Raw genomic sequence first — 27,628 nt, forward strand, 5'->3', positions numbered from 1 at the left:
CTTGATCTCTTAACAGGTATGAATCTTGAACTTCACCAAAGACTTCAAGTTGTATGGAGCTGAAGAGAAGACTGTATAGTTCTGTGTAGTTGTATGGAGTTGAAGGGAGATTGTATAGTTCTGTGTAGTTGTATGGAGTTGAAGAGAAGACTGTATAGTTCTGTGTAGTTGTATGGAGTTGAAGAGAAGACTGTATAGTTCTGTGTAGCGTGGTTGGATCTGTTCTCCATGGTTGACTGCTAACTAAAGCCTCCAGAGACTTGGCTGTTGTTCGTTCCCACACAAGAACTTGACTCACGTTGCGCTCCTAAGGCCACGCCATGCTATATAAACATTTAGAGGGACCAGGCTCTACGACACTCACACATGGACACGCACGTATGCACACAAACATGCAGGCGTGCACATGCTATGACACACGCACACATACACAGGAGGTGTTGACAGACACACGCAAACATACACAGGAGGTGATGACAGACACACGCACACATGCACAGGAGGTGATGACAGACACATGCACACATACACAGGAGGTGATGACAGACACACGTAGAGAGGACCAGGAGGTGATGACAGACACACGCACACATACACAGGAGGTGATGACAGACACACGCACACATACACAGGAGGTGATGACAGACACATGCACACATACACAGGAGGTGATGACAGACACACGCACACATACACAGGAGGTGATGACAGACACACGCACACATACACAGGAGGTGATGACAGACACATGTAGAGAGGACCAGGAGGTGATGACAGACACATGCACACATACACAGGAGGTGATGACAGACACATGTAGAGAGGACCAGGAGGTGATGACAGACACACGCACACATACACAGGAGGTGATGACAGACTCATGCACACATACACAGGAGGTGATGACAGACACATGTAGAGAGGACCAGGAGGTGATGACAGACACAAGCACACATACACAGGAGGTGATGACAGACACACGCACACATACACAGGAGGTGATGACAGACACACGCACACATACACAGGAGGTGATGACAGACACATGTAGAGAGGACCAGGAGGTGATGACAGACACACGCACACATACACAGGAGGTGATGACAGACACACGTAGAGAGGACCAGGAGGTTATGACAGACATATGTAGAGAGGACCAGGAGGTGATGACAGACACACCTAGAGAGGACCAGGAGGTGACGACAGACACACGTAGAGAGGACCAGGAAGTGATGACAGACACACGTAGAGAGGACCAGGAGGTGATGACAGACACATGCACACATACACAGGAGGTGATGACAGACACATGTAGAGAGGACCAGGAGGTGATGACAGACACACGCACACATACACAGGATGTGATGACAGACACATGTAGAGAGGACCAGTAGGTGATGACAGACACACCTAGAGAGGACCAGGAGGTGACGACAGACACATGTAGAGAGGACCAGGAGGTGATGACAGACATATGTAGAGAGGACCAGGAGGTGATGACAGACATATGTAGAGAGGACCAGGAGGTGATGACAGACGCATGTAGAGAGGACCAGGAGGTGATGACAGACACACCTAGAGAGGACCAGGAGGTGATGACAGACATATGTAGAGAGGACCAGGAGGTGATGACAGACACATGTAGAGAGGACCAGGAGGTGATGACAGACATATGTAGAGAGGACCAGGAGGTGATGGCAGACACATGTAGAGAGGACCAGGAGGTGATGACAGACATACGTAGAGAGGACCAGGAAGTGATGACAGACACACGTAGAGAGGACCCGGAAGTGATGACAGACACACGTAGAGAGGACCAGGAGGTGATGACAGACACACGTAGAGAGGACCAGGAAGTGATGACAGACACACGTAGAGAGGACCAGGAAGTGATGACAGAAGTTTGAACAACTACAATCTCTCATTATCAAAATAACGTTGACTCACAAATGACTGCTTTGTACTTCTTTGAATGTGTGTGTGTGTGTGTGTGTGTTTGTTGTAGCCTTTGAGTAAAACATCTTGCTCTGAAGGTCTGGAGATCGTATTGAACTCCACGATGAAGGCCATGCTGCCCCTGCTCCACGTTGTGTGTGTGTGTGTGTGTGTGTGTGTGTGTGTGTGTGTGTGTGTGTGTGTGTGTGTGTGTGTGTGTGTGTGTGTGTGTGTGTGTGTGTGTGTGTGTATGGGTGTGTGTGTATGGGTGTGTGTGTATGGGTGTGTGTGTATATGGGTGTGTGTATATGGGTGTGTGTATAAGTGTGTGCTCAACCCACACAAGAATGCATTAGCTAGCGCTAGTTGGCTGTGCCTGCGCCAAAACTGATATTTTCTATCCTGTAGCTCTTGTTCTCCATCTTCTTTTTAAATGTTTTCCGCACTTTTATTTCCACGACTGATCAAAACTATTTCTCTCATATTTATCAAATTGCTGTATCGAATCGCAATACATAGAATCAATTCCCAGACCTTAAGGACATGATTTATTCCTGTGTGTGTGTCTACTGACCAGTGGACTGACCAGTGTGTTGACTAGTGTGTTGACCAGTATGTTGACTAGTGTGTTGACCAGTGTGTTGACAGTGTGTTGACCAGTCTACTGGACAGTGTGTTGACCAGTGTGTTGACCAGTCTACTGCCCAGTGTGTTGACCAGTATACTGCCCAGTGTGTTGACCAGTCTACTGCCCAGTGTGTTGACCAGTATACTGCCCAGTGTGTTGACCAGTGTGTTGTCAGTGTGTTGACCAGTATACTGCCCAGTGTGTTGACCAGTATACTGCCCAGTGTGTTGACCAGTATACTGCCCAGTGTGTTGACCAGTATACTGCCCAGTGTGTTGACCAGTCTACTGGACAGTTTGTTGTCAGTGTGTTGACCAGTATGTTGACTAGTGTGTTGACCAGTCTACTGGACAGTGTGTTGACCAGTGTGTTGACTAGTGTGTTGACTAGTGTGTTGACCAGTGTGTTGACCAGTCTACTGGACAGTGTGTTGACAGTGTATTGACCAGTGTGTTGTCAGTGTGTTGACCAGTCTACTGGACAGTGTGTTGACCAGTGTGTTGACTAGTCTACTGGACAGTATGTTGACAGTGTGTTGACCAGTGTGTTGACCAGTCTACTGGACAGTATGTTGACAGTGTGTTGACCAGTGTGTTGACCAGTCTACTGGACAGTGTGTTGACCAGTGTGTTGACCAGTGTGTTGACCAGTGTGTTGACCAGTGTGTTGTCAGTGTGTTGACCAGTCTGCTGGACAGTGTGTTGACCAGTGTGTTGACTAGTGTGTTGACCAGTAGGTTGACCATTCTACTGGACAGTGTGTTGACCAGTGTGTTGACCAGTGTGTTGACCAGTGTGTTGACCAGTCTACCGGACAGTGTGTTGACCAGTGTGCTGACCAGTGTGTTGACCAGTGTGCTGACCAGTGTGTTGACCAGTCTACCGGACAGTGTGTTGACCAGTGTGCTGACGAGTGTGTTGACCAGTCTACCGGACAGTGTGTTGACCAGTGTGCTGTCAGTGTGTTGACAGTGTGTTGACCAGTCTACTGGACAGTGTGTTGTCAGTGTGTTGACCAGTTTGTTGACTAGTGTGTTGACCAGTGTGTTGACCAGTCTACTGGACAGTGTGTTGACAGTGTGTTGACCAGTGTGTTGTCAGTGTGTTGACCAGTCTACTGGACAGTGTGTTGACCAGTGTGTTGACTAGTCTACTGGACAGTATGTTGACAGTGTGTTGACCAGTGTGTTGACCAGTCTACTGGACAGTGTGTTGACAGTGTGTTGACCAGTGTGTTGACAGTGTGTTGACCAGTCTACTGGACAGTGTGTTGACCAGTGTGTTGACTAGTGTGTTGACCAGTGTGTTGACAGTGTGTTGACCAGTGTGTTGTCAGTGTGTTGACCAGTGTGTTGACCAGTCTACCGGACAGTGTGTTGACCAGTGTGTTGACTAGTGTGTTGACAGTATGTTGACCAGTGTGTTGACCAGTCTACCGGACAGTGTGTTGACCAGTGTGCTGACCAGTGTGTTGACCAGTGTGCATACCAGTGTGTTGACCAGTCTACCGGACAGTGTGTTGACCAGTGTGCTGACCAGTGTGTTGACCAGTCTACCGGACAGTGTGTTGACCAGTGTGCTGTCAGTGTGTTGACAGTGTGTTGACCAGTCTACTGGACAGTGTGTTGTCAGTGTGTTGACCAGTCTGTTGACCAGTATACTGCCCAGTGTGTTGACCAGTCTACCGGACAGTGTGTTGACCAGTGTGCTGTCAGTGTGTTGACAGTGTGTTGACCAGTCTAGCGGACAGTGTGTTGACCAGTCTACTGGACAGTGTGTTGACCAGTGTGTTGACCAGTGTGTTGTCAGTGTGTTGACCAGTGTGTTGACCAGTCTACTGGACAGTGTGTTGACCAGTGTGCTGTCAGTGTGTTGACAGTGTGTTGACCAGTCTACTGGACAGTGTGTTGTCAGTGTGTTGACCAGTTTGTTGACTAGTGTGTTGACCAGTGTGTTGACCAGTCTACTGGACAGTGTGTTGACAGTGTGTTGACCAGTGTGTTGTCAGTGTGTTGACCAGTCTACTGGACAGTGTGTTGACCAGTGTGTTGACTAGTCTACTGGACAGTATGTTGACAGTGTGTTGACCAGTGTGTTGACCAGTCTACTGGACAGTGTGTTGACAGTGTGTTGACCAGTGTGTTGACAGTGTGTTGACCAGTCTACTGGACAGTGTGTTGACCAGTGTGTTGACTAGTGTGTTGACCAGTGTGTTGACAGTGTGTTGACCAGTGTGTTGTCAGTGTGTTGACCAGTGTGTTGACCAGTCTACCGGACAGTGTGTTGACCAGTGTGTTGACTAGTGTGTTGACAGTATGTTGACCAGTGTGTTGACCAGTCTACCGGACAGTGTGTTGACCAGTGTGCTGACCAGTGTGTTGACCAGTGTGCTGACCAGTGTGTTGACCAGTCTACCGGACAGTGTGTTGACCAGTGTGCTGACCAGTGTGTTGACCAGTCTACCGGACAGTGTGTTGACCAGTGTGCTGTCAGTGTGTTGACAGTGTATTGACCAGTCTACTGGACAGTGTGTTGTCAGTGTGTTGACCAGTCTGTTGACCAGTATACTGCCCAGTGTGTTGACCAGTCTACCGGACAGTGTGTTGACCAGTGTGCTGTCAGTGTGTTGACAGTGTGTTGACCAGTCTACCGGACAGTGTGTTGACCAGTCTACTGGACAGTGTGTTGACCAGTGTGTTGACCAGTGTGTTGTCAGTGTGTTGACCAGTGTGTTGACCAGTCTACTGGACAGTGTGTTGACCAGTATACTGCCCAGTGCGTTGACCAGTCTGTTGACCAGTATACTGCCCAGTGTGTTGACCAGTCTACCGGACAGTGTGTTGACCAGTGTGCTGTCAGTGTTTTGACAGTGTGTTGACCAGTCTACCGGACAGTGGGTTGACCAGTCTACTGGACAGTGTGTTGACCAGTGTGTTGACCAGTGTGTTGTCAGTGTGTTGACCAGTCTACTGGACAGTGTGTTGACCAGTATACTGCCCAGTGTGTTGACCAGTCTACCGGACAGTGTGTTGACCAGTCTACTGGACAGTGTGTTGACCAGTCTACTGGACAGTGTGTTGACCAGTCTACTGGACAGTGTGTTGTCAGTGTGTTGACCAGTGTGCTGTGTGTCTTCAGGTCTTCAGATCGTATTGAACTCCATCATGAAGGCCATGCTGCCTCTGCTCCACATCGCCCTGCTGGTCCTGTTTGTCATCATCATCTATGCCATCATCGGCCTCGAGCTGTTCATAGGACGGATGCATAAATCCTGCTACTACATCGGCACAGGTAGACATGGGACATAACACACACACACACACACACACACACACTGGACAGTATACACGCAGATAGGTGAAAATATGAAGCTGTGGGTAATTCTCCTATAGCAGTCTTGCTACCACGTCCAGAATATATATCTGTGGAGAGACAAGTTGTATATTGTTGTGGAGATCAGAATTGTATGTCTCTCTCTCTCTCTGTCTCTCTCTCTCTGTATCTCTGTATCTCTCTGTATCTCTGTATCTCTCTGTATCTCTGTATCTCTGTATCTCTGTCTCTCACTCTCACTCTCTCTCTCTCTCTCTCTCTCTCTCTGTATCTCTGTATCTCTCTCTCTCTCTCTGTGTATCTCTCTCTCACTCTCACTCTCACTCTCTCTCTCTCTCTCTCTCTCTCTCTCTCTCTCTCTCTCTCTCTGTATCGCTCTCTCTGTATCTCGCTCTCTCTCTTTCTGCATCTCTGTCTCTCTCTTTCTGCATCTCTGTCTCTCTCTTTCTGTATCTCTCTCTCTCTCTCTCTCTCTCTCTCTCTCTCTCTCTCTCTCTCTCTGTCTTTCTCTCTCTCTCTCTGTCTCTCTGTATCTCTCTCTCTCTCTCTGTCTCTCTGTATCTCTCTCTCGCTCTCTGTATCTCTGTATCTCTCTCTCTCTCTCTCTCTGTCTCTGTATCTCTCTGTCACTCTCCCCCACTCTCTCTCTCCTCCAGACAACTATGCAGAAGATGACCCTGTGCCCTGTGCATTTGCGGGTCACGGCCGTCAGTGTGTTGTGAACGGGTCTGAGTGTCGAGGAAAGTGGGCTGGACCCAACGGAGGAATCACCAACTTTGACAATTTCTTCTTCGCTATGCTGACGGTGTTCCAGTGTATCACTATGGAGGGGTGGACCGACGTACTGTACTGGGTAAGAATTATACTGTACTCTACTGGGTAAGAATTATACTGTACTCTACTGGGTAACAACTCTACTGTACTCTACTGGGTAACAACTCTACTGTACTCTACTGGGTAAGAATTATACTGTACTCTACTGGGTAACATTATACTGTACTCTACTGGGTAACAACTCTACTGTACTCTACTGGGTAAGAATTATACTGTACTCTACTGGGTAAGAATTATACTGTACTCTACTGGGTAAGAATTATACTGTACTCTACTGGGTAACAACTCTACTGTACTCTACTGGGTAATGACTCTACTGTACTCTACTGGGTAAGAATTATACTGTACTCTACTGGGTAATGACTCTACTGTACTCTACTGGGTAATAATTATACTGTACTCTACTGGGTAACATTATACTGTACTCTACTGGGTAATGACTCTACTGTACTCTACTGGGTAAGAATTATACTGTACTCTACTAGGTAACAACTCTACTGTACTCTACTGGGTAAGAATTATACTGTACTCTACTGGGTAAGAATTATACTGTACTCTACTGGGTAAGAATTATACTGTACTCTACTGGGTAAGAATTATACTGTACTCTACTGGGTAACGACTCTACTGTACTCTACTGGGTAAGAATTATACTTAACTCTACTGGGTAAGAATTATACTGTACTCTACTGGGTAACAACTCTACTGTACTCTACTGGGTAAGAATTATACTGTACTCTACTGGGTAACATTATACTGTACTCTACTGGGTAACATTATACTGTACTCTACTGGGTAACATTATACTGTACTCTACTGGGTAAGAATTATACTGTACTCTACTGGGTAAGAATTATACTGTACTCTACTGGGTAAGAATTATACTGTACTCTACTGGGTAACAACTCTACTGTACTCTACTGGGTAACAACTCTACTGTACTCTACTGGGTAACAACTCTACTGTACTCTACTGGGTAACAACTCTACTGTACTCTACTGGGTAAAAACTCTACTGTACTCTACTGGGTAACAACTCTACTGTACTCTACTGGGTAAGAATTATACTGTACTCTACTGGGTAACAACTCTACTGTACTCTACTGGGTAAGAATTATACTGTACTCTACTGGGTAACAACTCTACTGTACTCTACTGGGTAAGAATTATACTGTACTCTACTGGGTAACAACTCTACTGTACTCTACTGGGTAATGACTCTACTCTACTCTACTGGGTAACGACTCTACTGTACTCTACTGGGTAACATTATACTGTACTCTACTGGGTAAGAATTATACTGTACTCTACTGGGTAAGAATTATACTGTACTCTACTGGGTAAGAATTATACTGTACTCTACTGGGTAACAACTCTACTGTACTCTACTGGGTAAGAATTATACTGTACTCTACTGGGTAACAACTCTACTGTACTCTACTGGGTAAGAATTATACTGTACTCTACTGGGTAAGAATTATACTGTACTCTACTGGGTAACAACTCTACTGTACTCTACTGGGTAACAACTCTACTGTACTCTACTGGGTAACATTATACTGTACTCTACTGGGTAAGAATTATACTGTACTCTACTGGGTAAGAATTATACTGTACTCTACTGGGTAACAACTCTACTGTACTCTACTGGGTAAGAATTATACTGTACTCTACTGGGTAAGAATTATACTGTACTCTACTGGGTAACAACTCTACTGTACTCTACTGGGTAACATTATACTGTACTCTACTGGGTAAGAATTATACTGTACTCTACTGGGTAAGAATTATACTGTACTCTACTGGGTAACAACTCTACTGTACTCTACTGGGTAAGAATTATACTGTACTCTACTGGGTAAGAATTATACTGTACTCTACTGGGTAATGACTCTACTGTACTCTACTGGGTAAGAATTATACTCTACTCTACTGGGTAAGAATTATACTGTACTCTACTGGGTAAGAATTATACTGTACTCTACTGGGTAACAACTCTACTGTACTCTACTGGGTAAGAATTATACTGTACTCTACTGGGTAAGAATTATACTGTACTCTACTGGGTAAGAATTATACTGTACTCTACTGGGTAACATTATACTGTACTCTACTGGGTAAGAATTATACTGTACTCTACTGGGTAACAACTCTACTGTACTCTACTGGGTAAGAATTATACTGTACTCTACTGGGTAAGAATTATACTGTACTCTACTGGGTAATAATTATACTGTACTCTACTGGGTAACATTATACTATACTCTACTGGGTAACAACTCTACTGTACTCTACTGGGTAAGAATTATACTGTACTCTACTGGGTAACATTATACTGTACTCTACTGGGTAAGAATTATACTCTACTCTACTGGGTAACATTATACTGTACTCTACTGGGTAGGAATTATACTGTACTCTACTGGGTAACATTATACTGTACTCTACTGGGTAACAACTCTACTGTACTCTACTGGGTAAGAATTATACTGTACTCTACTGGGTAACATTATACTGTACTCTACTGGGTAAGAATTATACTGTACTCTACTGGGTAAGAATTATACTGTACTCTACTGGGTAACAACTCTACTGTACTCTACTGGGTAAGAATTATACTGTACTCTACTGGGTAACAACTCTACTGTACTCTACTGGGTAAGAATTATACTGTACTCTACTGGGTAAGAATTATACTGTACTCTACTGGGTAACAACTCTACTGTACTCTACTGGGTAAGAATTATACTGTACTCTACTGGGTAAGAATTATACTGTACTCTACTGGGTAATGACTCTACTGTACTCTACTGGGTAAGAATTATACTGTACTCTACTGGGTAAGAATTATACTGTACTCTACTGGGTAAGAATTATACTGTACTCTACTGGGTAAGAATTATACTGTACTCTACTGGGTAAGAATTATACTGTACTCTACTGGGTAAGAATTATACTGTACTCTACTGGGTAACATTATACTGTACTCTACTGGGTAAGAATTATACTGTACTCTACTGGGTAACAACTCTACTGTACTCTACTGGGTAAGAATTATACTGTACTCTACTGGGTAACAACTCTACTGTACTCTACTGGGTAACAACTCTACTGTACTCTACTGGGTAACAACTCTACTGTACTCTACTGGGTAAGAATTATACTGTACTCTACTGGGTAAGAATTATACTGTACTCTACTGGGTAAGAATTATACTGTACTCTACTGGGTTTCTTCTCTGTTTCTCCATCTGTTTCTCCATCTGTTTCTCCATCTGTTTCTCCATCTGTTTCTTCTCTGTTTCTTCATCTGTTTCTCCATCTGTTTCTCCATCTGTTTCTTCTCTGTTTCTTCTCTGTTTCTCCATCTGTTACTCCATCTGTTTCTCCATCTGTTTCTTCTCTGTTTCTCCATCTGTTTCTCCATCTGTTTCTCCATCTGTTTCTTCTCTGTTTCTCCATCTGTTTCTCCATATGTTTCTCTCTGTTTCTCCATCTGTTTCTTCTCTCTTTCTCCATTTGTTTCTTCTCTGTTTCTCCATCTGTTTCTCCATCTGTTTCTTCTCTGTTTCTCCATCTGTTTCTTCTCTGTTTCTCCATCTGTTTTTCCATATGTTTCTCCATCTGTTTCTCCATTTGTTTCTTCTCTGTTTCACCTCTGTTTCTCCATCTGTTTCTCCATCTGTTTCTCCATATGTTTATTCTCTGTTTCTCCATCTGTTTCTTCTCTGTTTCTCCATCTGTTTCTTCTCTGTTTCTCCATCTGTTTCTCCTCCATCTGTTTCTCCATTTGTTTCTTCTCTGTTTCGCCTCTGTTTCTCCATCTGTTTCTTCTCTGTTTCTCCATCTGTTTATTCTCTGTTTCTCCATCTGTTTCTTCTCTGTTTCTCCATCTGTTTCTTCTCTGTTTCTCCATCTGTTTCTCCTCCATCTGTTTCTCCATCTGTTTCTTCTCTGTTTCTCCATCTGTTTCTTCTCTGTTTCTCCATCTGTTTCTTCTCTGTTTCTCCATCTGTTTCTTCTCTGTTTCTCCATCTGTTTCTCCTCCATCTGTTTCTCCATCTGTTTCTTCTCTGTTTCTCCATCTGTTTCTTCTCTGTTTCTCCATCTGTTTCTTCTCTGTTTCTCCATCTGTTTCTTCTCTGTTTCTCCATCTGTTTCTTCTCTGTTTCTCCATCTGTTTCTTCTCTGTTTCTCCATCTGTTTCTTCTCTGTTTCTCCATCTGTTTCTTCTCTGTTTCTCCATCTGTTTCTTCTCTGTTTCTCCATCTGTTTCTTCTCTGTTTCTCCATCTGTTTCTCCTCTGTTTCTCCATCTGTTTCTTCTCTGTATCTCCTTCTGTTTCTCCTCCACCTGTTTCTCCATCTGTTTCTCCATCTGTTTCTTCTCTGTTTCTCCATCTGTTTCTTCTCTGTTTCTCCATCTGTTTCTTCTCTGTTTCTCCATCTGTTTCTTCTCTGTTTCTCCATCTGTTTCTTCTCTGTTTCTCCATCTGTTTCTCCTCCATCTGTTTCTCCATCTGTTTCTTCTCTGTTTCTCCATCTGTTTCTTCTCCGTTTCTCCATCTGTTTCTTCTCTGTTTCTCCATCTGTTTCTTCTCCGTTTCTCCATCTGTTTCTTCTCTGTTTCTCCATCTGTTTCTTCTCTGTTTCTCCATCTGTTTCTTTTCTGTTTCTCCAAATTCTTCTTCTTCCACTAGATGAATGATGCCATCGGGTTTGAGATGCCCTGGGTTTACTTTGTCAGTCTGGTGGTTTTTGGCTCCTTCTTCGTCCTCAACCTGGTTTTGGGTGTGTTGAGTGGGTGAGTATCACGACGACTGTGTGTGTGTGTGTGTGTGTGTGTGTGTGTGTGTGTGTGTGTGTGTGTGTGTGTGTGTGTGTGTGTGTGTGTGTGTGTGTGTGTGTGTGTGTGCCTGCTATGTGTGTTCTCTGTGTGAGAGTTCTTCAAGGAGATAGAGGCAAGGGGGTGTTTACTAGATTGTGTGTATTAGTGTGTGTGTGTTCGTGTGTGTATTAGTGCATGTGTATTAGTGTCTGTGTATTTGTGTGTGTATTTGTGTGTGTATTAGTGAGTGTGTATTTGTGTGTGTGTGTGTATTTGTGTGTGTGTATTAGCGTGTGTGTATTAGTGTGTGTGTACTAGTGTGTGTGTATTAGTGTGTGTATTACTGTGTGTGTGTGTTAGCGTGTGTGTATTAGCGTGTGTGTATTAGTGTGTGTACTAGTGTGTGTGTATTAGTGTGTGTACTAGTGTGTGTGTATTAGTGTGTGTGTATTAGTGTGTGTGTATTAGTGTGTATTAGTGTGTGTGTGTATTAGTGTGTGTACTAGTGTGTGTGTGTATTAGTGTGTGTGTATTAGTGTGTGTGTATTAGTGTGTGTAGTAGTGTGTGTGTGTATTAGTGTGTGTGTATTAGTGTGTGTGTATTAGTGTGTGTATGAGTGTGTGTGTATTAGTGTCTGTAGTAGTGTGTGTGTATTAGTGTGTGTACGAGTGTGTGTGTATTAGTGCGTGTGTATTAGTGTGTGTGTGTGTGTGTGTGTGTATTAGTGTGTGTATTGGTACGTGTGTATTAGTCTCGGTATCATTTTGTTGACTTACAACCTGGAATTAAAATAGTTTTTTTGTGGGAGTTAGTATCATTTGATTTACATAACATGCCTACCACTTTGAAGATGCTAAATATTTTTTATTGGGAAACAAAAAATAAATAAGTTTTAAAAAACAGAGATCTTGAACGTGCCTAACTATTCTGTTTCTCCATCTATTCCCTCTATACTATTCACCCCCTCAAGTCAATACTTTGTAGAGGCACATTTTGCAGCTATTACAACTGCAAGTCTCTTGGGGTATGTCTCTATAACCTTGTCACATCTGGCCACTGGGATTTTTGCAAAACTGCTCCAGCTCCTTCAAGTTGGATGGGTTCCGCTGGTGTACAGCAATCTTTGATTGGCATCTAAACTTTCATAGTATTATCACAACGCTGACAACAGAGTTAGTCTTTCAATCACCCACGTGGGTATAACCAATGAGGAGACGGCACGTGGGTATCTACTTCTATAAACCAATGAGGAGATGGGAGAGGCAGGACTTTCAGCGCGATCCGCATCAGAAATAGAACTGACTTCTATTTTAGCGCCTGGCAACGCAGACACTCGTTCGCGAGCAGTGTGGGTTCAATAATTGAATAATATAGATTTCTAAATTTATGGTGTAGTCAGGGTGTGAGTCATACCACAGTTTCTCAAATGGATTGAGGTCTGGGCTTTGACTAGGCCATTCCAAGACATGTCATGTATCCCCTTAAACCACTCAAGTGTTGCTTTAGCAGTATGCTTAGGGTCATTGTCCTGCTGGAAGGTGAACCTCCGTCCCAGTCTCAAATCTCTGAAAGACTGAAACAGGTTTCCCTCAAGAATTTCCCTGTATTTATCCATCATTCCTTCAATTCTGACCAGTTCCCCAGTCCCTGCCGATGAAAACCATCCCCACAGCATGATGCTGCCACTACCATGCTTCACTGTGGGTATGGTGTTCTTGGTGTGATGAGAGGTGTTGGGTTTACCCCAGACATAACGTTTACCTTGATGGCCAAATATCTCAATTTTAGTCTCATCTGACCAGAGTACCTTCTTCATATGTTTGGGGATTCTCCCACATGCCTTTTGGCGAACACCAAACATGTTTACTTATATTTTTCTTTAAATCTTCTTTGGGATCGGTGTCCCTTCCACGGGACGGTTTAGTTAACATAGGCTAATGCGATTAGCATGAGGTTGTAAGTAACTGTCACGTCATCAAGTGTCACGACCTTAGTTCCTTTTTGATGTCTCTGTTTTAGTTTGGTCAGGAAGTGAGTTGGGCATTCTAGGTTTTGTATTCTAGGTTTTTTGTATTTCTGTGTTTGCCCTGGTGTGGTTCCCAATCAGAGGCAGCTGTCAATCGTTGTCTCTGATTGAGAACCATACTTAAGGAAGCCTGTTTTCCCACTATGATTTGTGGGTAGTTGTTTTCTGTCTCTGTGTTTCTGCACCAGACAGAACTGTTTCGTTTTCGTTTGTTCTCTTGTTATTTTGTTTTGTGTTCAGTTTAAATAAATATTAACATGGACGCTCACCACGCTGCACGTTGGTCCGATCTCTCCTACTCCACCTCAGAAGAGGAGGAAAACCGTTACAGTAACTAGAAAATGTTCCATGACATAGACATATCTGATATTGGCAGAAAGCTTAAATTCTTGTTAATCGAACTACACTGTCCAATTTACAGTAGCTATTACAGTGAAAGAATACCATGCTATTGTTTGAGGAGAATGCACAATTGGAAACATAAGAAGTTATTAATAAACAAATTAGGCAGATGTGGGCAGTCTTGATACAACATTTTGAACAGAAATACAATGGTTCATTGAATCAGTCTACAACTTTGCACATACACTACTGTCATCTAGTGGCCAACATTTATATTGCCCCTGGGCTGGAAAATTACATTATGGCCTTTCTCTTGCATTTCAAAGATGATGGAACAATGAAAAATACAAAAGAACGGTTGGTTTATTCTTTGTATTATCTTTCACCAGATCTAATGTGTTATATTCTCCTACATTCCTTTCACATTTCTACAAACGTCAGTGTTTCCTTTCAAATAGTACCAAGAATATGCATATCCTTGCTTCACGGCCTGAGTTACAGGCAGTTAGATTTGGGTATGTCATTTTAGGCGAAAATTGAAAAGTAAGGGGGGCATCCTTAAGTTAAAGCAATGTTTTTTTTCTTGCCACCCTTCCATAAAGCCCAGCTCTGTGGATTGTACGACTTAAAGTGGTCCTATGGACAGATACTCCAATCTCCGCTGTGGAGCTTTGCAGCTCCTTCAGGGTTATCTTTGGTCTCTTTGTTGCCTCTCTGATTAATTCCTTCCTTGCCTGGTCAGTGAGTTTTGGTGGGCGGCCCTCTCTTTTAGGTTTGTTGTGGTGCCATATTCTTTCCATTTGTTTAATAATGGATTTAATGGTGCTCCGTGGGATGTTCAAAGTTTCTGATATTTTTTTAGAGCCCAACCCTGATCTGTACTTCTCCACAACTTTGTCCCTGACCTGTTTGGAGAGCTCCTTGGTCTTCATGGTGTCGCTTGCTTGGTGGTGCCCCTTGCTTAGTGGTGTTGCAGACTCTGGTGCCTTTCAGAACAGGTGTATATATACTTAGATCATGTGACGGATCATGTGACACTTAGATTGCACACAGGTGGACTTTATTTAACTAATTTTGTGACTTCTGAAGGTTAATTGGTTGCACCAGATCTCATTTAGGCGCTTCATAGCATTCCATTTTTTTTTTATGTTGTTGATTTTCAACAATATATTTTTCACTTCACCAATTTGGACTAGTTTGTGTATGTCCATGTCACGTTCGTTATAATGAATGTCGGACCAAGGCGCAGCGTACGATGAGTTCCACATAATTTAATTAAAGAAGTGAAACTTTAGCCGAAGACTAAACAATAAACTAACAACCAACGAACCGTGACTACAACACTAATTCAAAACATAAACAATATCCCATAACCCACAGGTGGAAAAAATGCTACTTAAGTGTGATCCCCAATTAGAGACAACGATAACCAGATAGCCTCTAATTGGGAATCATACCAAACACCCCGACATAGAAAAAACAACCTAGAACCCCACATAGAAAATATAAACTAGACTAACCCCCCAGTCACGCCCTGACCTACTCTACCATAGAAAATAAAGTATTTCTATGGTCAGGACGTGACAGTCCATTACATGAAATCCAAATAAAAATCTATTTAAATTAGCAACAAAATAGGAAAAACGCCCAAGGGGGATGAATACTTTTGCAAGGCCCTGTAGTTTGTATGTACTCGTGTGTGTGTGTACTAGTGTGTGTGTGTGTACTAGTGTGTGTGTGTGTACTAGTGCGTGTGTATTAGTTTGTATGTACTAGTGTGTGTGTGTACTAGTGTGTGTATTAGTTTGTATGTACTAGTGCGTGTGTGTACTAGTGTGTGTGTGTACTAGTGCATGTGTGTACTAGTGTGTGTGTGTACAAGTGCGTGTGTATTAGTTTGTATGTACTCGTGTGCGTGTGTGTACTAGTGTGTGTGTGTGTACTATTGTGTGTGTGTGTGTGTGTACAAGTGCGTGTGTGTTCATTTGTATGTACTAGTGCATGTGTGTGCTAGTGTGTGTGTACAAGTACGTAAGTATTAGTTTGTATGTACTAGTGTGTGTGTGTACAAGTGCGTGTGTGTTAGTTTGTATGTACTCGTGTGCGTGTGTGTACTAGTGTGTGTGTGTGTGTACTAGTGTGTGTGTGTGTATTAGTTTGTATGTACTAGTGCGTGTGTGTACTAGTGTGTGTGTGTACTAGTGCATGTGTGTACTAGTGTGTGTGTGTACAAGTGTGTGTGTGTGTGTGTTAGTTTGTATGTATTAGTGCGTGTGTATTAGTTTGTATGTACTCGTGTGCGTGTGTGTACTAGTGTGTGTGTGTACTAGTGTGTGTGTGTGTGTGTGTGTGTGTGTGTGTTAGTTTGTATGTATTAGTGCGTGTGTATTAATTTGTGTGTATTAGTGTGTGTGTATTAGTGTGTGTGCACTAGTGTGTGTGTTCTTGTGTGTGTGTTCTAGTGCGTGTGCACTAGTGTGTGTGTTCTAGTGCGTGTGCACTAGTTTGTGTGTGCTACTGCGTGTGTATTGGTACGTGTGTGTGTGTGTGTGTGTGTGTGTGTGTGTGTGTGTGTGTGTGTGTGTGTGTGTGTGTGTGTGTGTGTGTGTGTGTGTGTGTGTGTGTGTGTGTGTGTGTGTGTGTGTGTGTGTGTGTGTGTGTGTGTGTGTACGTGCCTGACATTATGTGTTATGATCCTACAGAGAGTTCTCCAAGGAGAGAGAGAAGGCCCAGGCGCGAGGGGACTTCCAGAAGCTGAGGGAGAAGCAGCAGATGGAGGAGGACCTGTCTGGATACATGGACTGGATCACACAGGCTGAGGACATGGATGAGTTTGACGAGGATGGAAACAGACGTAAGTACCGTGTGTGTCTAAAGGGGGACATAACCATTCCCACTGTAGGGTGAATTGTGACATAACACTATGCACCATTTATAGATTATGACATAGGATTTTAGATGTTTTTTATGAAGTACTTAAGATGCCTCAAGGAATGCTTTATGAAGTCTTAATGTATGCTTTATGAAGCCTTAATGTATACTATATGAAGCCTTAATGTATACTATATGAAGCCTTAATGTATACTATATGAAGCCTTAATGTGTACTATATGAAGCCTTAATGTATGCTTCATGAAGACCTAATGTATGCGTTATGAAGCCTTAAAGTATACTATATGAAGCCTTAATGTATGCTTTGAGGCCTTACTGTATGCTTTATGAAGCCTTAATGTAGGCTTCATGAAGCCTTAATGTATACTATATGAAGCCTTAATGTATGCTTTGAGGCCTTACTGTATGCTTTATGAAGCCTTAATGTAGGCTTCATGAAGCCTTAATGTATGCTTTATGCTTTATGAAGCCTTAATGTATACTATATGAAGCCTTAATGTATACTATATGAAGCCTTAATGTATACTATATGAAGCCTTAATGTATACTATATGAAGCCTTAATGTATACTATATGAAGCCTTAATGTATACTATATGAAGCCTTAATGTATACTATATGAAGCCTTAATGTATGCTTTATGAAGCCTTAATGTATGGTTTATAAAGCATTAATGTATGCTATATGAAGCCTTAATGTATACTATATGAGGCCTTAATGTATGCTTTATGAGGCCTTAATGTATACTATATGAAGCCTTAATGTATGCTTTATGAAGCCTTAATGTATACTATATGAAGCCTTAATGTATGCTTTATGAAGACCTAATGTAGGCTTTATAAAGCCTTTATAAGTTGTACTTCTTTTAAAGATGTAATTCGCAGAAGGGGAAACAGTGCCACTGTCCGCCCCACGGCTGTTGTTTTTGTTTTGTTTGACAAAGGAGCGTCGTGCATCATCTGTTCAATGATGTCAGAGGGGGGGGGGGGGGGGGGGGGGTGTTGTTTACAGTAACTTCTTGATCGTTGTAATATTTCACGAACAGACGTGGCAGTGTCACCGTTAAGAATTCCAGCTTTCAATTGGGGATCTACAAATTCTAATGAACTCTGTCATTGTCTTTAGGTACTGCTGCAGTCTTGACTCTGTTCCGTTATAACAGAATTGGACTGGGTTAGGGTCGTTATAACAGAATGGACTGGGTTAGGGTTGTTATATGGACTGGGTTAGGGTCATTATATGGACTGGGTTAGGGTCGTTATATGGACTGGGTTAGGGTTGTTATAACAGAATGGACTGGGTTAGGGTTGTTATAACAGAATGGACTGGGTTAGGGTCGTTATAACAGAATGGACTGGGTTAGGGTCGTTATTACAGAATGGACTGGGTTAGGGTTGTTATAACAGAATGGACTGGGTTAGGGTTGTTATATGGACTGGGTTAGGGTCGTTATAACAGAATGGACTGGGTTAGGGTTGTTATAAAACAATGGACTGGGATAGGGTTGTTATATGGACTGGGTTAGGGTCGTTATAACAGAATGGACTGGGTTAGGGTCGTTATAACAGAATGGACTGGGTTAGGGTTGTTATTACAGAATGGACTGGGTTAGGGTTGTTATAACAGAATGGACTGGGTTAGGGTCGTTATAACAGAATGGACTGGGTTAGGGTTGTTATAACAGAATGGAACTGAGGTCCAACCCTGGGTTAGGGTTGTTATAACATAATTGACTGGGTTAGGGTCGTTTTAACAGAATGGACTGGGTTGGGGTTGTTATAACAGAATCGACTGGGTTACGGTTGTTATAACATAATTAACTGGGTTAGGGTCGTTATAACAGAATGGACTGGGTTAGGGTCGTTATAACATAATTGACTGGGTTAGGGTCGTTATAACAGAATGGACTGGGTTAGGGTTGTTATAACAGAATGGACTGGGTTAGGGTTGTTATTACAGAATGGACTGGGTTAGGGTTGTTATAACAGAATGGACTGGGTTAGGGTTGTTATAACAGAATGGACTGGGTTAGGGTCGTTATAACAGAATGGACTGGGTTAGGGTCGTTATAACAGAATGGACTGGGTTAGGGTCGTTATAACATAATTGACTGGGTTAGGGTCGTTATAACAGAATGGACTGGGTTAGGGTCGTTATAACAGAATGGACTGGGTTAGGGTCGTTATATGGACTGGGTTAGGGTTGTTATAACAGAAGGGACTGGGTTAGGGTCGTTATAACATGATGTTTCTCTCTTCCTAAATTTCCACCCTGGGTTAGGGTCGTTATATGGACTGGGTTACGGTTGTTATAACATAATTGACTGGGTTAGGGTTGTTATAACAGAATGGACTCGGTTAGGGTCGTTATAACAGAATGGACTGGGTTAGGGTTGTTATAACAGAATGGACTAGGTTAGGGTCGTTATAACAGAATGGACTGGGTTAGGGTCGTTATAACAGAATGGACTGGGTTAGGGTCGTTATAACAGAATGGACTGGGTTAGGGTCGTTATAACATAATGGACTGGGTTAGGGTTGTTATAACAGAATGGACTGGGTTAGGGTCGTTATAACAGAATGGACTGTGTTAGGGTCGTTATAACATAATGGACTGGGTTAGGGTCGTTATAACAGAATGGACTGGGTTAGGGCCGTTATAACAGAATGGACTAGGTTAGGGTCGTTATAACAGAATGGACTGGGTTAGGGTTGTTATAACAGAATGGACTGGGTTAGGGTCGTTATAACAGAATGGACTGGGTTAGGGTTGTTATATGGACTGGTTTAGGGTTGTTATAACAGAATGGACTGGGTTAGGGTTGTTATAACAGAATGGACTGGGTTAGGGTCGTTATAACAGAATGGACTGGGTTAGGGTTGTTATAACAGAAGGGACTGGGTTAGGGTTGTTATATGGACTGGGTTAGGGTCGTTATAACAGAATGGACTGGGTTAGGGTCGTTATAACAGAATGGACTGGGTTAGGGTTGTTATAACAGAATTGGACTGGGTTAGGGTCGTTATATGGACTGGGTTAGGGTCGTTATAACAGAATGGACTGGGTTAGGGTCGTTACAACAGAATGGACTGGGTTAGGGTTGTTATATGGACTGGGTTAGGGTTGTATTAACATAATTGACTGGGTTAGGGTCGTTATAACAGAATGGACTGGGTTAGGGTCGTTATAACAGAATGGACTGGGTTAGGGTCGTTATAACAGAATGGACTGGGTTAGGGTCGTTATAACAGAATGGACTGGGTTAGGGTCGTTATAACAGAATGGACTGGGTTAGGGTTGTTATAACAGAATGGACTGGGTTAGGGTCGTTATAACAGAATGGACTGGGTTAGGGTCGTGATATGGACTGGGTTAGGGTCGTTATAACAGAATGGACTGGGTTAGGGTCGTTATAACAGAATGGACTGGGTTAGGGTCGTTATAACAGAATGGACTGGGTTAGGGTTGTTATATGGACTGGGTTAGGGTTGTTTTAACATAATTGACTGGGTTAGGGTCGTTATAACAGAATGGACTGGGTTAGGGTCGTTATAACAGAATTGACTGGGTTAGGGTCGTTATAACAGAATGGACTGGGTTAGGGTCGTTATAACAGAATGGACTGGGTTAGGGTCGTTATAACAGAATGGACTGGGTTAGGGTCGTTATAACAGAATGGACTGGGTTGGGGTCATTATAACAGAAGGGACTTGGTTAGGGTTGTTATAACAGAATGGACTGGGTTATGGTTGTTATAACAGAATGGACTGGGTTAGGGTCATTATAACAGAAGGGACTGGGTTAGGGTTGTTATAACAGAATGGACTGGGTTAGGGTTGTTATAACAGAATGGACTGGGTTAGGGTCGTTATAACAGAATGGACTGGGTTAGGGTTGTTATAACAGAATGGACTGGGTTAGGGTCGTTATTACAGAATGGACTGGGTTAGGGTTGTTATAACAGAATGGACTGGGTTAGGGTCGTTATAACAGAATGGACTGGGTTAGGGTTGTTATATGGACTGGGTTAGGGTTGTTATAACAGAATGGACTGGGTTAGGGTCGTTATAACAGAATGGACTGGGTTGGGGTCATTATAATAGAAGGGACTTGTTTAGGGTTGTTATAACATAATGGACTGGGTTAGGGTTGTTATAACATAATGGACTGGGTTAGGGTTGTTATAACAGAATGGACTGGGTTAGGGTCGTTATAACAGAATGGACTGGGTTAGGGTCGTTATAACATAATGGACTGGGTTAGGGTTGTTATAACAGAATGGACTGGGTTAGGGTCGTTATAACAGAATGGACTGGGTTAGGGTTGTTATATGGACTGGTTTAGGGTTGTTATAACAGAATGGACTGGGTTAGGGTTGTTATAACAGAATGGACTGGGTTAGGGTCGTTATAACAGAATGGACTGGGTTAGGGTTGTTATAACAGAAGGGACTGGGTTAGGGTTGTTATATGGACTGGGTTAGGGTCGTTATAACAGAATGGACTGGGTTAGGGTCGTTATAACAGAATGGACTGGGTTAGGGTCGTTATAACAGAATGGACTGGGTTAGGGTTGTTATATGGACTGGTTTAGGGTTGTTATAACAGAATGGACTGGGTTAGGGTTGTTATAACAGAATGGACTGGGTTAGGGTCGTTATAACAGAATGGACTGGGTTAGGGTTGGTATAACAGAATGGACGGGGTTAGGGTTGTTATATGGACTGGGTTAGGGTCGTTATATGGACTGGGTTAGGGTCGTTATAACAGAATGGACTGGGTTAGGGTCGTTATAACAGAATGGACTGGGTTAGGGTTGTTATATGGACTGGGTTAGGGTTGTTTTAACATAATTGACTGGGTTAGGGTCGTTATAACAGAATGGACTGGGTTAGGGTCGTTATAACAGAATGGACTGGGTTAGGGCCGTTATAACAGAATGGACTAGGTTAGGGTCGTTATAACAGAATGTACAGGGTTAGGGTTGTTATAACAGAATGGACTGGGTTAGGGTCGTTATAACAGAATGGACTGGGTTAGGGTTGTTATATGGACTGTTTTAGGGTTGTTATAACAGAATGGACTGGGTTAGGGTTGTTATAACAGAATGGACTGGGTTAGGGTTGTTATAACAGAATGGACTGGGTTAGGGTTGTTATAACAGAATGGACTAGGGTTGTTATATGGACTGGGTTAGGGTCGTTATAACAGAATGGACTGGGTTAGGGTCGTTATAACAGAATGGACTGGGTTAGGGTTGTTATAACAGAATTGGACTGGGTTAGGGTCGTTATATGGACTGGGTTAGGGTCGTTATAACAGAATGGACTGGGTTAGGGTCGTTATAACAGAATGGACTGGGTTAGGGTTGTTATATGGACTGGGTTAGGGTTGTTTTAACATAATTGACTGGGTTAGGGTCGTTATAACAGAATGGACTGGGTTAGGGTCGTTATAACAGAATGGACTGGGTTAGGGTCGTTATAACAGAATGGACTGGGTTAGGGTCGTTATAACAGAATGGACTGGGTTAGGGTTGTTATAACAGAATGGACTGGGTTAGGGTCGTTATAACAGAATGGACTGGGTTAGGGTCGTTATATGGACTGGGTTAGGGTCGTTATAACAGAATGGACTGGGTTAGAGTCGTTATAACAGAATGGACTGGGTTAGGGTCGTTATAACAGAATGGACTTGGTTAGGGTCGTTATAACAGAATGGACTGGGTTAGGGTCGTTATAACAGAATGGACTGGGTTAGGGTTGTTATATGAACTGGGTTAGGTTTGTTTTAACATAATTGACTGGGTTAGGGTCGTTATAACAGAATGGACTGGGTTAGGGTCGTTATAACAGAATGGACTGGGTTAGGGTCGTTATAACAGAATTGACTGGGTTAGGGTCGTTATAACAGAATGGACTGGGTTAGGGTCGTTATAACAGAATGGACTGGGTTAGGGTCGTTATAACAGAATGGACTGGGTTGGGGTCATTATAACAGAAGGGACTTGGTTAGGGTTGTTATAACAGAATGGACTGGGTTATGGTTGTTATAACAGAATGGACTGGGTTAGGGTCATTATAACAGAAGGGACTGGGTTAGGGTTGTTATAACAGAATGTCCTGGGTTAGGGTTGTTATAACAGAATGGACTGGGTTAGGGTCGTTATAACAGAATGGACTGGGTTAGGGTTGTTATAACAGAATGGACTGGGTTAGGGTCGTTATAACAGAATGGACTGGGTTAGGGTCGTTATAACAGAATGGACTGGGTTGGGGTCATTATAACAGAAGGGACTTGGTTAGGGTCGTTATAACAGAATGGACTGGGTTAGGGTCGTTATAACAGAATGGACTGGGTTGGGGTCATTATAACATAATGTTTCTCTCTTCCTAAGTTGCGACCCTGGGGGATCTGTCAGACAAGAAGAAAGGGAAGTTTGGCTGGTTCAGTCACTCAAACGACACACACGGTAGGTTCTGTGTGTGTGTGTGTGTGTGTGTGTGTGTGTGTGTGTGTGTGTGTGTGTGTGTGTGTGTGTGTATAGCCAATTAACATCTAGGGCTAATGACTCTTGCTGTTGGGAGGCTGTGCAGTTCAGTGAACAGGCAAAAGCCTCATTCTCACAGTCATATCTAATTCTAGGATCACACACACACACACACACACAGACAGACACACACACACACACACACACACACAGAGACACACAGAGACACACACACAGAGACACACACACACACACACACACACACACACACACACACATACACACACACACACACACATACATACACACACACACACACACGCGCTGCACATCACCATCTCCTCTTTCTATATCTGGGTCTCTTTCTCAATTTGTCTCGAGATAAATCACTTGACCCTATTTCAAATAGATTGCTCCTCTCTGTAACACACACGCTAATCTCACCCCCATGTCTCGCTCTCTCTTTCTCTCTCTATCTTTCTCTCTCTCTCTTTCTCAATTATATTTTCAATTTAAGGGGCTTTATTGGCTTGGGAAACATATGTTTACTGTAACGGCTTTCTTCTGTTGAAAGAGAGGTGGACCAATACGCAGCGTGGCTGAAGTTAATGGTTTTTTAATAAGAAAAACGATACATGAACAAACTACAAAACAATAAAAGTGAAAACCCAAAACCAGTCCCGTGTGGTACAAACACTGACACAGGAGACAATCACCCACAAAACCCAACACCAAACAGGCTACCTAAATATGGCTCCCAATCAGAGACAATGACGAACACCTGCCTCTGATTGAGAACCATATCAGGCCGAACATAGAACTGGACAAACTAGACATGTAACATAGAATGCCCACTCAGATCACACCCTGACCAACCAAAACATAGAAACATACAAAGCAAACTATGGTCAAGGTGTGACATTTACATTGCCAGAGCAAGTTAAGTAGATATTAAATATAGGTTATAATGGTGTTTGTTCTTCACAGGTTGCCTAGTTGCCCTTTTCTTGTGGCAACAGGTCACACATATTTCTGCTGTGATGGCACACTATGGTAATTCTTTGTGGGTCTGTGTAATCTGAGGGAAGTATGTGTCTCTAATATGGTCGGAGGTTAGGAAGTGCAGCTCCGTTTCCACCTCATTGTGTGGGCAGTGTTCAAATAGCCTGTCTTCTCTTGAGAGCCAGATCTGCCTTCAGCAGACTTTCTCAATAGCAAGGCTATGCTCACTGAGTCTGTACATTGTCAAAGATTTCCTTCATTTTGGGTCAGTCACAGTAGCAAGGTATTCTGCCACTGTGTACTCTCTGTTTAGGGCCAGTCACAGTGGTCAGGTATTCTGCCACTGTGTACTCTCTGTTTAGGGCCAGTCACAGTGGTCAGGTATTCTGCCACTGTGTACTCTCTGTTTAGGGCCAGTCACAGTGGTCAGGTATTCTGCTACTGTGTACTCTCTGTTTAGGGTCAGTCACAGTGGTCAGGTATTCTGCTACTGTGTACTCTCTGTTTAGGGTCAGTCACAGTGGTCAGGTATTCTGCCACTGTGTACTCTCTGTTTAGGGTCAGTCACAGTGGTCAGGTATTCTGCCACTGTGTACTCTCTGTTTAGGGTCAGTCACAGTGGTCAGGTATTCTGCCACTGTGTCCTCTCTGTTTAGGGTCAGTCACAGTGGTCAGGTATTCTGCTACTGTGTACTCTCTGTTTAGGGTCAGTCACAGTGGTCAGGTATTCTGCCACTGTGTACTCTCTGTTTAGGGTCAGTCACAGTGGTCAGGTATTCTGCCACTGTCTACTCTCTGTTTAGGGTCAGTCACAGTGGTCAGGTATTCTGCCACTGTGTACTCTCTGTTTAGGGTCAGTCACAGTGGTCAGGTATTCTGCTACTGTGTACTCTCTGTTTAGGGTCAGTCACAGTGGTCAGGTATTCTGCCACTGTGTACTCTCTGTTTAGGGCCAGTCACAGTGGTCAGGTATTCTGCCACTGTGTACTCTCTGTTTAGGGTCAGTCACAGTGGTCAGGTATTCTGCCACTGTGTACTCTCTGTTTAGGGCCAGTCACAGTGGTCAGGTATTCTGCCACTGTGTACTCTCTGTTTAGGGCCAGTCACAGTGGTCAGGTATTCTGCCACTGTGTCCTCTCTGTTTAGGGCCAGTCACAGTGGTCAGGTATTCTGCTACTGTGTACTCTCTGTTTAGGGTCAGTCACAGTGGTCAGGTATTCTGCCACTGTGTACTCTCTGTTTAGGGTCAGTCACAGTGGTCAGGTATTCTGCCACTGTCTACTCTCTGTTTAGGGTCAGTCACAGTGGTCAGGTATTCTGCCACTGTGTCCTCTCTGTTTAGGGTCAGTCACAGTGGTCAGGTATTCTGCTACTGTGTACTCTCTGTTTAGGGTCAGTCACAGTGGTCAGGTATTCTGCCACTGTGTACTCTCTGTTTAGGGTCAGTCACAGTGGTCAGGTATTCTGCCACTGTGTACTCTCTGTTTAGGGTCAGTCACAGTGGTCAGGTATTCTGCCACTGTGTACTCTCTGTTTAGGGCCAGTCACAGTGGTCAGGTATTCTGCCACTGTGTACTCTCTGTTTAGGGCCAGTCACAGTGGTCAGGTATTCTGCCACTGTGTACTCTCTGTTTAGGGCCAGTCACAGTGGTCAGGTATTCTGCTACTGTGTACTCTCTGTTTAGGGCCAAATAGCATTGTTTGCTCTTTCCAATGTGTCAAGTAATTATATTTTTGTTTTCTCATTATTTGGTCTAATTGTGTCTCTCTCTCTGTCTCTCTCTCTCTCTCTCTCTCTCTCTCTCTCACTCTCTCTCTCACTCTCTCTCTCTCTCTCTCTCTCTCTCTCTCTCTCTCTCTCTCTCTCTCTCTCTCTCTCTCTCTCTCTCTCTCTCTCTCTCTCTCTCTCTCTCTCTCTCTCCCTCTCTCCCTTTCTCTCTCTCTTTTCAATCACTCTCACATTCTCTCTCCACCTCCCTCTCTCCCATTCTCTCTCTCTTTTTCTCTCTCTCTGTTTTTATATATATATTTTTTCTCTCTATCTTTTCAATCATTCTCACATTCTCTCTCTCTCTCTCTCCCTAACTCTCTCTCTCTCTCTCTCTCTCTCTCTCTCTCCCTCTCTCTCTCTCTCTCCCTAACTCTCTCTCTCTCTCTCCCTCTCTCTCTCTCTCTCCCTCCCTAACTCTCTCTCTCTCTCTCTCTCTCTCTCTCTCTCTCTCTCTCTCTCTCTCTCTCTCTCCCTCCCTAACTCTCTATCTCTCTCCCTCCCTAACTCTCTCTCCCTCTCTCTCTCCCTCCCTAACTCTCTCATTATCTCTCTCTCTCCCTAACTCTCTCTCTCTCTTTCTCCCTCCCTAACTCTCTCTCCCTCTCTCCCTCTCTCTCTCCCTCCCTAACTCTCTCATTCTCTCTCTCGCTCCCTAACTCTCTCTCTCTTTCTCCCTCCCTAACTCTCTCTCCCTCTCTCTCTCCCTCCCTAACTCTCTCATTCTCTCTCTCGCTCGCTCTCACTCTCTTGCTCTCTCTCTCTTTTTTTCTCTCTCCCTCTTTCTCTCTCTCTCTCTCTGTTTTTCTCTCTTAGCAAGTCTGCCAGCCAGTGAGACAGCCTCTACCAACACGGAGAATATAGATGAGGAACACACTGATTGCTGTGCCGCCTGCTGGTAACACACACACACACACACACACACACACACACACACACACACACACATGAAAAGCTGTTTGGTTTGTAAAGCCTACTTGAATCTCTTTTCTGATTTTTGATCAAGCAATGCAACACTTTTGATAGATCAGCCCTCGCACCCCGTGTGACCTAGAGTCATTAAATGTTGTCCATGAGACCCTTTCCTCACAGGGAACAGATTTGGTTAATTAGTAGAAGTTAACCAGTGTGGATTTTCCATCAATTGGAATTTTGTGAACGACACACACAAAAAAAAACGCTACTCCTCTGAAATGATCGATCTTCGTAAAACTCCATGACGAAGGTCTGTAATAATAACAATCCCGTTTAGTACGTCAATAAACATTCACGTGGGAGTGATCTGTCACAAATGTATATAAATCAGTCACTGACATACACCCGGTACAGTGTTTTCAAACACCGTGAAGACTCAACTCAACATTCATGTCGACCACACAGTGAAAATGGTCCAAAATAAAGAAAAGTCCCTTTTTCAGGACCCTGTCTTTCAAAGATAATTCATAAAAATCCAAATTACTTCACAGATCTTCATTGTAAAGGGTTTAACTTCTTGATTCTACTTGAGACGCATATGTCTCAAGTAGGCACCTGGAAATGCAAATGCGCTACGCTA

At 43.3% G+C, this 27,628-nt stretch overlaps 1 protein-coding gene across 2 annotated transcripts in view; it reads left to right on the forward strand.

Moving 5' to 3' along the window:
* Positions 1-27,628, forward strand: part of LOC139416960 (calcium channel, voltage-dependent, L type, alpha 1F subunit) — a 172,451-nt gene that overhangs the window by 50,439 nt on the left and 94,384 nt on the right. For both annotated transcript variants that reach the window (XM_071166172.1, XM_071166174.1), the window contains exons 6-11: positions 5,701-5,853; positions 6,552-6,748; positions 11,427-11,530; positions 16,626-16,777; positions 23,211-23,285; positions 26,890-26,971. In XM_071166172.1, the coding sequence (XP_071022273.1) occupies positions 5,701-5,853; positions 6,552-6,748; positions 11,427-11,530; positions 16,626-16,777; positions 23,211-23,285; positions 26,890-26,971 (763 nt within the window). The remainder of the gene's footprint in view (positions 1-5,700; positions 5,854-6,551; positions 6,749-11,426; positions 11,531-16,625; positions 16,778-23,210; positions 23,286-26,889; positions 26,972-27,628) is intronic.

This window comes from Oncorhynchus clarkii, chromosome 9, assembly GCF_045791955.1.
Source record: "Oncorhynchus clarkii lewisi isolate Uvic-CL-2024 chromosome 9, UVic_Ocla_1.0, whole genome shotgun sequence".
Taxonomy (NCBI): Eukaryota; Metazoa; Chordata; class Actinopteri; order Salmoniformes; family Salmonidae; genus Oncorhynchus; species Oncorhynchus clarkii.